This window comes from Monodon monoceros, unplaced genomic scaffold, assembly GCF_005190385.1.
Source record: "Monodon monoceros isolate NGI ecotype Baffin Bay Population unplaced genomic scaffold, NGI_Narwhal_1 Super_Scaffold_8, whole genome shotgun sequence".
NCBI lineage: Eukaryota > Metazoa > Chordata > Mammalia > Artiodactyla > Monodontidae > Monodon > Monodon monoceros.
The window spans coordinates 27,796,217-27,808,605 of NW_021703785.1; the positions used below are offsets into that span (position 1 = coordinate 27,796,217).

The window sequence follows — 12,389 nt, forward strand, 5'->3', positions numbered from 1 at the left end:
ATGGACTGTCCACAATGACCTACATACATCAAATTATGTGATTCTATTCAGTCACAACTGCAACACAGCCTGGCATTGAACAAACATGCACCAAAATGATTTCTATCTGGATAGTAGGATTATTTACTTTTCTGTGTTTGTTTTACAATAGTTTCTGAATTTGTTTTTGATCTGAGCACCTATTTATCGGAAAGTAAAAACTATTTATAGCTACCCGATGCATAAAGAAAAATTACTTGTTCTCACATCCTTTTCACACTTTTACCATGGTTCCCTCCCTCTCCTCCTCCAAGTCCTAATTTCCTGTAAGAGCTGAGTTACTGCCTCCATTTTCTCATCTTCTACTCTGTCCTCAACTCACTTTTATGGAATTGTTTTTAACCATAAGACACTCCAGGAGATCCAGTTCAAGAAGGGCACGTCACAACCATAAGATCATCGAACAGGTGCCCTGCAAGCAGGCGGGAATGTTGAAAGAAAAAAAAAAAATTCTACCTGGAACATACCAAACTTACACCAACATAAGCTAATAAAGCCCCAGTTAAATATCACTAAGATGCTTTTAAAATCATGACTGTTGGGGGAGGGTGTGTATGTGCATGTGCCTAACGACATTTTTGCCCGTTTTGATTACAAATTGATTAAAAAGGTATTGAACGCAGAGGCAGGAGGTCACGAGTCAGGCCAGAAGGGGCAGAGTGACCTACCAGGGTTAGACAAAGGCAAAGTCAGGATGGTTCCCGGAGCAGTTTCTAAGTGCAGACTGCAAACGAACGAGCAAAGGTTCTTACCTTCTGACAGGCTGTGCAATTTTGCTTCGAGGCAGGTTACTCCCGTTTATTGCCAATGAAGGTCTTGGGAGTGCGCTGCGGCCCACTATCCCAGAAGCTGCAGCTTTGTTGGGGGCAGGGATCCCCGTGTTGGAGTATAACTGTAAGCCGTTGGATAAAGGCATGTTACTGCTGCCTTGAACGGTTGGACTCACGTAGGCTGTGGCTTTAAGAGGCTGCCGGACAGACACTGGGAAATGTCCCACGCTGTGGATTCTGTGCTGAAGCTGCCCCGGTGACGGAACTAGAAGAACAAAGGACGCTCACATGAGAGAACGCCTACCACTATGTACAAGTGTGTTATGTTCAAAGCAGCTGATACTGTTGAAAGGTTTTACATGTATAGAAATTTATCTACATATATGCATGTAGATAAATGAAATACGAGTTCCAGACTGCATTTAGTATTGGAAAATTCTACTTCTTGACAAGCATCTCCTTCTCTGTCAATCAGCAGCAACATTTTTGAGTGCCTGACTATATTTAGAAGCCAGCTGGAACAACAACCTTCTTTCCTTTAACAAATTTGAGCATCTCTGAGTTCTCACAGGATTTCTTCCTTGCTTGCTCGGAAGACATTAGGATTTCTTGATGGTTGCACTGGGGATGGTTTCATGAGGATAAAACAAGGGGACAGGGCTTCCCTGGTGGCGCAGTGGTTGAGAGTCCGCCTGCCGATGCAGGGGACATGGGTTTGTGCCCTGGTCTGGGAAGATCCCACATGCCGCGGAGCGGCTGGGCCCGTGAGCCATGGCCGCTGAGCCTGCACGTCCGGAGCCTGTGCTCCGCAATGGGAGAGGCCACAGCGGTGAGAGGCCCGGGTACCACAAAAAAAAAAAAGGGGGACAATTTAATAGCAGTAATTATAGTGATTATAGAAGGGAAGACAGGTGGCATCGGTAGGCCACGAACAGCTTATTACAGACATATTTCTTAAATAATTTTCATCACGACATTTATCTCATAGGGTTGGTGGGAAGACTAAACGAGTTAATCCACATAAAGCCTTACAATGGCTGAGTAACCACTCAGCAAGTACTACCTTGATAACAGCAGCAGAATCTGTGAAATGAAGGGAGCTCTCTGGGTAAGAACCCTTAAGAACTTCATCAATATACTGGCCCATCATTGTGTACTATTTCACATTAAAAAACAGTGAACTGTTTGGCAGAAATTTTTAAATTTTATAAATCCTTTTCTCCAAGGAAAAAACGGAATCACAAATTTAACATAAACGTATACATACAACATTACGTGTTGTTTACTAACCACTCGAGCCTTTGCTGCCTACTACACCTGTGATGAGGTTAACACAAACGACCCTGTTTTCTAAAACAGCGAAACTGATTTTGAACTTAAGCACAGAATATACAATAGATATCTTTGATAAAAAGTGAGAAGACAAAAAACATCTATGGTTTTATTTAATATCTCGAAAGTATTTCCTTAAATTAGCTTTGTTCAAGTATACATTAGGTGAAATCTATATGTAGGAATGCTGATGTATGTGTACAGTAGCCAAACAATTCGATGAAAAGTGAGGTCTCTAAGATTCTGCTATAGTTCTGTTTCCATCAAGCTTTAGGGACACAGTAAACTTGTGTTGGCTGGCAAATCATCTCTAAGATCCTTTCCAACCGATTCTACAATTCCTTAATTTAGTAGCTTCTAACTGTGAATGTTCCAACATATTGGCTTGTATCAACTGTAACAAACATACCCCACTAATGCAAGATGTTAATAACAGAGGAAACTGGAGGAGGGGAAGGGGGACATGCGGGGATATATGGGAACTCTAATTCTCGCTCAATTTTTTTGTAAACCTCAAACTGCTCAAAAACAAAGTCTTAATTTAAAAAAAAAAACTCAACAGGTGAATTCGGCCCAATTTCTTCTGAAACACAATATACATAAAGTACCTAAACGTTAAGCCTAGAGCAGAATGAAATTCTGAAGTGAACACACACGTGTAACCATATCCACAACAAGACGTGAAACACTGCCAGCACCACAGCAGGCTCTCACATACCCTCTCCCAGTCAGCACTCCCCCAAAGTCACTGTTATTTGCACTTTTATCACCACAGACTAGTTATTCCTATGTTGAACTTCATGGAAATGGAATTATATAGTATGTTCTCTTCTTTGGCTCAATATTATGTTTTTGAGATTCATCCATATTTGCATTGCTATGGGTATTCCATTGAATGAATGTCAAAATCCATTCTCCTGATGATGAAAAGCTTGGTTATTTCTAAGTTTGGGGTTTTATGAACATTCTTGAACATGCATTGTGTTCAGATGCATTATGTATATTCCAAATGTATAACTATTAGGATAAATGAAGTTATTAGCAAAGCTGCTGAATACTACATCAAAATACAAAAATCAATTTTATTTCTAAATACCAGCCAACTAGTAGAAACTAAAATTTGAAAAAGATACTATTTATAAAAAACATTTTAAAGGCCTGTGTCCTTGCCCCTGCACCAAGCCACAGCCACCCCTGCCTCCACAGGAGACCCTCCTAAACTAGCAGATACAATTCAAGACTGAGTGAAAGATCAAGCAGCAACAAAATCTGAACTTGCTGTGTGGATGAAAGGCTCTTGGTGCTGCAGCCAGGAGTCAGTGCCCTGCCTCTGAGATGGGAGAGCCAACTTCAGGACACTAGTCCACAAGAGACCTCCCAGCTCCACATAATATCAAATGGCGAAGATCTCCCAGAGATCTCCATCTCAATGTCAGCACCTAGCTTCACTCAACGACCAGCAAGCTACAGTGCTGGACACCTTATGCCAAACAACTAGCAAAACAGGTACACAACCCCACCCATTAGCAGAGAGGCTGCCTAAGATCATAATAAGTCCACAGACACCCCAAACACACCACCAGACATGGACCTGCCCACCAGAGACAAGATCCAGCCTCATCCACCAGAACACAGGCACTAGCCCCCTCCACCAGGAAGCCTACACAACCCACTAAACCAACCTTAGCCACTGGGGACAGAAATAGCTACTGCAGAGCAGAATAAAGAAAAAAGAATGAAAAGAACTGAGGACAGTCTCAGAGACCTCTGGGACAACATTAAACGCACCAATATTCGAATTATAGGGGTTCCAGAAGAAGAGAAAAAGAAAGGGACTGAGAAAATATTTGAAGAGATTATAGTTGAAAACTTCCCTGATATGGGAAAGGAAATAGTTAATCAAGTCCAGGAGGCACAGGGAGTCCCATACAGGATAAATCCAAGGAGAAATATGCCAAGACACACATTAATCAAACTGTCAAAAATTAAATACAAAGAAAGCATATTAAAAGCAGCAAGGGAAAAACAACAAATAACACACAAGGGAACTCCCATAAGGTTAACAGCTGATCTTTCAGCAGAAACTCTGCAAGCCAGAAGGAAGTGGCAGGACATATTTAAAATGATGAAAGGGAAAAACGTACAACAAAGATTACTCTACCCAGCAAGGATCCCATTCAGATTTGATGGAGAAATTAAAACCTTTACAGACAAGCAAAAGCTGAGAGACTTCAGCACCACCAAACCAGCTTTACAACAAATGCTAAAGGAACTTCTCTAGGCAAGAAACACAAGAGAAGGAAAAGACCTACAATAACGAACCCAAAACAATTTAGAAAATGGGAATAGGAACATACATATGAATAATTACCTTAAATGTAAATGGACTAAATGCTCCCACCAAAAGACACAGATTGGCTGAATGGATACAAAAACAAGACCCATATATATGCTGTCTACAAGAGACCCACTTCAGACCTAGAGACACATACAGACTGAAAGTAAGGGGATGGACAAAGATATTCCATGCAAATGGAAACCAAAAGAAAGCTGGAGTAGCAATTCTCATATCAGAAAAAATAGACTTTAAAATAAAGACTATTAGAAGAGACAAAGAAAGACACTACATTAATGATCAAGGGATCGATCCAAGAAGAAGATATAACAATTGTAAATATTTATGCACCCAACATAGGAGCACCTCAATACATAAGGCAAATACTAACAGCCATAAAAGGGGAAATCGACAGTAACACAATCATAGTAGGGGACTTTAACACCCCACTTACACCAATGGACAGATCATCCAAAATGAAAATAAATAAGGAAACACAAGCTTTAAATGATACATTAAACAAGATGGACTTAATTGATATTTATAGGATTTTCCATCCAAAAACAACAGAATACACATTTTTCTCAAGTGCTCATGGAACATTCTCCAGGATAGATCATATCTTGGGTCACAAATCAAGCCTTGGTAAATTTAAGAAAATTGAAATTGTATCAAGTATCTTTTCCCACCACAACGCTATGAGACTAGATATCAATTACAGGAAAAGATCTGTAAAAAATACAAACACATGGAGGCTAAACAACACTACTTAATAACGAAGTGATCACTGAAGAAATCAAAGAGGAAATAAATACCTAGAAACAAATGACAATGGAGACACGACGACCCAAAACCTATGGGATGCAGCAAAAGCAGTTCTAAGAGGGAAGTTTATAGCAATACAAGCCCACCTTAAGAAACAGGAAACATCTCGAGTAAACAACCTAAGCCTGCACCTAAAGCCATTAGAGAAAGAAGAACAAAATAACCCAAAGTTAGCAGAAGGAAAGAAATCATAAAAATCAGATCAGAAATAAATGAGAAAGAAATGAAGGAAATGATAGCAAAGATCAGTAAAACTAAAAGCTGGTTCTTTGAGAAGATAAACAAAATAGATAAACCATTAGCCAGATTCATCAAGAAAAAAAGGGAGAAGACTCAAATCAATAGAAATAGAAATGAAAAAGGAGAAGTAGCAACTGACACTGCAGAAATACAAAAGATCATGAGAGATTACTACAAGCAACTCTATGTCAATAAAATGGACAACCTGGAAGAAATGGACAAATTCTTAGAAATGCACAACCTGCCAAGACTGAATCAGGAAGAAAGAAAAAATATGAACAGACCAATCACAAGCACTGAAATTGAAACTGTGATTAAAAATCTTCCAACAAACCAAAGCCCAGGACCAGATGGCTTCACAGGCGAATTCTATCAAACATTTAGATAATAGCTAACACCTATTCTTCTCAAACTCTTCCAAAATATAGCAGAGGGAGGAACACTCCCAAATTCATTCTACGAGGCCACCATCACCTTGATACCAAAACCAGACAAGGATGTCACAAAGAAAGAAAACTACAGGCCAATATCACTGATGAACATAGATGCAAAAATCCTCAACAAAATACTAGCAAACAGAATCCAACAGCACATTAAAAGGATCATACACCATGATCAAGTAGGGTTTATTCCAGGAATGCAAGGATTCTTCAATATATGCAAATCAATCAATGTGATAAACCATATTAACAAACTGAAGGAGAAAAACCATATTAACCTCTCAATAGATGCAGAGAAAGCTTTTGACAAAATTCAACACTCATTTATGATAAAAACCCTGCAGAAAATAGGCATAGAGGGAACTTCCTCAACATAATAAAGACCATATATGACAAACCCACAGCCAACATCATCCTCAATGGTGAAAAACTGAAACCATTTCCACTAAGATCAGGAACAATACAAGGTTGCCCACTCTCACCACTCTTATTCAACATAGTTTTGGAAGTTTTAGCCACAGCAATCAGAGAAGAAAAGGAAATAAAAGGAATCCAAATTGCGAAAGAAGAAGTAAAGCTGTCACTGTTTGCAGATGACATGATACTATACATACAGAATCCTAAAGATGCTACCAGAAAACTACTAGAGCTAATCAATGAATTTGGAAAAGTAGCAGGACACAAAATTAATGCACAGAAATCTCTGGCATTCCTATACACTAATGATGAAAAATCAAAGTGAAATCAAGAAAACACTCCCATTTACCATTGCAACAAAAAGAATAAAATATCTAGGAATAAACCTACCTAAGGAGACAAAAGACCTGTATGCAGAAAATTATAAGACACTGATGAAAGAAATTAAAGATGATACAAATAGATGGAGAGATATACCATATTCTTGGATTGGAAGAATCAACATTGTGAAAATGACTCTACTACCCAAAGCAATCTACAGATTCAATGCAATCCCTATCAAGCTACCACTGGCATTTTTCACAGAACTAGAACAAAAAATTTCACAATTTTTATGGAAAAACAAAAGACCCCGAATAGCCAAAGCAATCTTGAGAACAAAAAAAGGAGCTGGAGGAATTAGGCTCCCTGACTTCAGACTATACTACAAAGCTACAGTAATCAAGACAGTATGGTAGTGGCACAAACACAGAAATATAGATCAATGGAACAGGATAGAAAGCCCAGAGATAAACCCACGCACCTATGGTCACCTAATTTTTGATAAAGGAGGCCAGAATGTACAGTGGAGAAAGGACAGCCTCTTCAATAAGTGGTGCTGGGAAAACTGGATAGGTACATGTAAAAGTATGAGATTAGATCACTCCCTAACACCATACACAAAAATAAACTCAAAATGGATTCAAGACCTAAATGTAAGGCAAGAAACTATCAAACTCTTAGAGGAAAACATAGGCAGAACACTCTGTGACATAATTCACAGCAAGTTCCTTTTTGACCCACCTCCTACAGAAATGGAAATAGAAACAAAAATAAACAAATGGGACCTAATGAAACTTAAAAGCTTTTGCACAGCAAAGGAAACCACAAACAAGACCAAAAGACAACCCTCAGAATGGGAGAAAATATCTGCAAATGAAGCAACTGACAAAGGATTAATTTCCAAAATTTACAAGCAGCTCATGCAGCTCAATAACAAAAAACCAAACAACTCAATCCAAAAATGGGCAGAAGACCTAAATAGACATTTCTCCAAAGAAGATATACAGACTGCCAACAAACATATGAAAGAATGCTCAACTTCATTAATCATTAGAGAAATGCAAATCAAAACTACAATGAGATATCATCTCACACCGGTCAGAATGGCCATCATCAAAAAATCTAGAAACAATAAATGCTGGAGAGGGTGTGGAGAAAAGGGAACACTCTTGCATTGCTGGTGGGAATGTGAATTGTTACAGCCACTATGGAGAACAGTATGGAGGTTCCTTAAAAAACTACAAATAGAACTTCCACATGACCCAGCAATCCCACTTCTGGGCATATACCCTGAGAAACCATAATTCAAAAAGAGTCATGTGCCAAAATGTTCATTGCAGCTCTATTTACAATAGCCCAGAGATAGAAACAACCTAAGTGCCCATCATCAGATGAATGGATAAAGAAGATGTGGCACATATATACAATGGAATATTACTCAGCCATAAAAAGAAACAAAATTGAGCTATTTGTAATGAGGTGGACAGACCTAGGGTCTGTCATACAGAGTGAAGTCAGAAAGAGAAAGACAAATACCGTATGCTAACACATATATATGGAATTTAAGAAAAAAAAAATGTCATGAAGAACCTAGGGGTAAGACAGGAATAAAGACACAGACCTATTAGAGAATGGACTTGAGGATATGGGGAGGGGGAAGGGTGAGCTGTGACAAAGCGAGAGAGAGGCATGGACATATATACACTACCAAACGTAAGGTAGATGGCTAGTGGGAAGCAGCCACATAGCACAGGGAGATCAGCTCGGTGCTTTGTGACCGCCTGGAGGGGTGGGATAGGGAGGGTGGGAGGGAGGGAGACGCAAGAGGGAAGAGATATGGGAACATATGTATAACTGATTCACTTTGTTATAAAGCAGAAACTAACACACCATTGTAAAGCAATTATACCCCAATAAAGATGTTAAAAAATATTTTTAAAATACTTAGGAATAAATTATAGGTGTATTAACCTCTATATAGAAAGCTATAGAACTTTGAGAGACAAGATGATCTAAATAAATGAAAGAATGTTCCATGTTAATGCATTAGAAAACTAATATTGTTAAGATACCAATTCTAAAATTTATCTACAGATTCAATAAAATTTTAAAATCATTTGAAATGAAATTACGGAACAGCTATTCATGAAGATACTCCCATTAATTCTCCTACACACAAGATAGATAACCACCCTTGAGTTTAAAAAAATAACAAAGAGAAACTAGTTAAGATCAATAGACAGTATCCTAATTTTACAAATGAGAAAACAAGAATCAGAAAGGATATGGAGCTTTCCCATGAACTTATGATTAAGAAAAGACCCAGGGACTTCCCTGGTGGCACAGTGGTTAAGAATCCTCCTGCCAATGCAGGGCACACGAGTTCGAGCCCTGGTCCAGGAAGATCCCACATGCCGCAGAGCAGCTAAGCCCGTGCGCCACAACTACTGAGCCTGCACTCTAGAGCCCGCAAGGCACAACTACTGAGCTCGCATGCCACAACTACTGAAGCCCGCGTGCCTAGAGCCCGTGCTCTGCAACGAGAGAAGCCACCGCAGTAAGAAGCCCGCACACCAGAAGGAAGAGTAGCTCCCACTCACCGCAGCTAGAGAAAGCCCGTGCGCAGCAACAAAGACCCAAAGCGGCCAAAAATAAATAAAATAAAATAAGTTTTAAAAAAACCAAAACATCCTAACTCAAGTATTTGACTGCTAACCCAGTGTCTTCCTTCTATATCAGGCTGCCTCTCCAACTTTCTGTATCCTACCTTTGTTCACTCCAGAAAGTAGAACAGCCCAGAACTAGGAATCTTCATGATACACACTTAGAATGTATAAAGAATATTCTCTTACAATGCTTAGGCATAAAAGTCAATGACAGCAGAGTCCTGAGATCTGAAACTAAGTTCATGACTGACCTCCTCTTACACATGAACATTGTTCTCAGGTTTTTTTGTTTTCTCTCATTATTATGCTTGACTTACAATGGTTTTTCTATTTTCTTCATTTCTCTTGTGTATCAATTGCAATTCTTCTATAAAGAAGAATTTCCCCTCTTCTCCATTTATTTTATTCAATTAAGTATGGACCCACAGTTAAATAACCTATGGGTTATAATCCTTTAATATAAATATTTATTCTGCGGCTCAAACTGTCCCAGATTTGGTCTCTGGGAGTTTCTTCAAGTTGTTTCCTATCCTTTTGACATGTTCCCATCATTTCTTGAGCACTTCCGTCAAAACCTGCCATGGTTTGTAGTGTATGTTCTATTCTATTTTGGGTTACGTGCATTTTTCTGGCACTCGAATCATGCTATTAACCCACACTGAATTAGAGTTCACAAAAACTCCTAATCATTACCCTATTTGCTACCATCACAACTGTATTTTCCCTTCTATGCTTATACTATTGACTTTCGTACTCAAGTATAGAATTTTTATCTCAGTTAAATTTCATCATGATATATTTGGCCAACTGTCCTAACCTCCTGACATAAGATTAGTAGTCCTCTCAGTTTCCCACCATTAGTTCAGAGGTTGTCTTCTCTGTCTTTAAACAAGCCATTAATTCAAATATTAACAGATCAAGCCCTAAGATACAGCCCTATGGCATTCATTTATACATTCGTTCAAACATTTACTGAGAGCTCAATGTACCCGGCAGCATGCCAGGTGCTGGGGACAGAAAATCAGATGCACTATGGTCCAAGCCCAGAGGGAGCCAGTAGGCTAGTATGGAAGATGACATAATGACAGTAAAGTGTAACACTTTACTTAATGACAGAGGTAGGCACCAAAAATCTAACCCATTCTAGACATATGTTGGAGGTACACAGGGTAGTCTGTTAGGGCCACCAGGGAGTCTTCTGGGTGCAGACTTAAGACATCTGGTTGATGGCGCTTGGCCACACACTGAACACACTTCAGGCCTCCCGGGTTTGGGCATATCAATACTGGGACTGTGACCTTGGATCTGCCACCCAGGGGTCAGCCTCAGACTTAACCCCAACTACCCCTACAGACAGCATGAGTAGGAGGTGGGGGGTTTCCTGGAGCCAGCACATCCCCACACAAAGTGAACACACACACACACACACACACACACACACTAGATTTTACTTTCACCATGCTGCTCATCACTGGGTAAACCGTACAGAGGATGAATGACACACTGTGGGGCAAACTGAAATGAAGTAGATGAATCCTACTTTAGACACACTAAAATAGAACTTCATTTGCCAGGGGAAAGCTCTGGACTGGTGAAAAACAAGACCAAAGTAACAGCTAGACAGAATAAGTGTGCTTTCCTCAAACGTATCAAGTACACAGCTAAAAAGAGGCATATCTGCAAAGAAAACATTTTTGTATGATGAGTAAACAAATCAATCACCATTTAGTGCTTCTGCTATCCCTGGGTATAAAGGATTGCATATAATTTACTAATTATTAATTGGTGACATAGGCACCAGTGAAAATACCACTCAATTATCATGGTGAAAGACAAAAAAGTGTCACAAGGAGAAAAGTTTCCTGTAGTGTTCTTAAGAGAAAGAAAGAAATGAAACAGTAAGATTTTCCTAATGGTGTTACAACTAATTAAAATTACATACAAAAATATTGTCATACTTACTACAAGACTGTATTCTTGAAATTCCATTTGCAGCTCCATGCAAGCTTGAGTCAAAACTCTGACTATTCCGCACGGTGACTGGAGAACTACCATTGCTACTAACAGCGGTTGTACTTGGCATCCGAGCTAGATTAGGCATACTTCTTCGGAGCTTATCTAGAAAAGAATTTTACTAAGTTAAAAATCACAACTTTTATGCCAATTAAAACACTAGCTTTCAAAATTAAATACAAATAGAAATCATGTTTTGTTCAATGACAAACAGAAATTATCACGTGTGTTATGAACTCTAGCAAGCTAATTACCCCCGGTAGAGACAAACACACTCCATGTCTCCAGAAAGGTTCCACCAAACAGACTGCTAAAGTAAAGCACTTGTTCTATAAAAAGAGGGAGGAATTAGGTAATCAATTAGCTGCTTGTTCCTATACAATAAGTGGATAAAACTGAATCAAAGTGAGGATAGAAAATAATCTTACAGTTTAAAAAAAAAAAAAGCTAGGAATTGTTACATGTTAATAATAATAATAATAAAAAAAACCTAGAAGTGTCAAACCAGCAATGACTGAATCTTTTGCTAGCATATCAAAAAAGGAAGAAATTCTTAAAATTCTAACGGGATGTTTTGACATATCCACTCATCACATCAACATGACCACATTAACTTCTGGAAAGTTTTAAGGGGCATTAGTACACCACCAAACCTTTGGAGACTTGGAAAAAATGCTTCCCTTTCTTTTTCCTTGCTGAGTACATCTTCCGCCACTAAGGGGCAGCAGAGAGTCACGCACAGACCTCAGTGCTGCTGAGATTTGAATTCAGCCACAAGAGGGCAACTCTACAATGTAGACAGTTTTCTCTTTAATACACACACCCCCAAAACTAAAGTACACATATCAGGTCACTCAAGCTCAGAAGACACAGGATACATCTGAATACTCAGTAAAAACCCATTCAAGTACAAAACCAGATTCATTTTTCTCCCCTTCACACGCAGCTCCTTCTGCATCACTTAGATCCCTTGATTATAGCCCTACTCATC

The 12,389-nt window shown here is 39.1% G+C and overlaps 1 protein-coding gene across 4 annotated transcripts in view; it reads right to left on the reverse strand.

Annotated features, from left to right (window-relative positions):
- The window catches only part of SLAIN1 (SLAIN motif family member 1), a 60,035-nt gene that overhangs the window by 1,578 nt on the left and 46,068 nt on the right, over positions 1 to 12,389 (reverse strand). For all 4 annotated transcript variants that reach the window (XM_029209787.1, XM_029209786.1, XM_029209788.1 and 1 more), the window contains 2 exons: positions 11,348 to 11,503; positions 792 to 1,074 (listed from right to left, as the gene is read on the reverse strand). In XM_029209787.1, the coding sequence (XP_029065620.1) occupies positions 792 to 1,074; positions 11,348 to 11,503 (439 nt within the window). The remainder of the gene's footprint in view (positions 1 to 791; positions 1,075 to 11,347; positions 11,504 to 12,389) is intronic.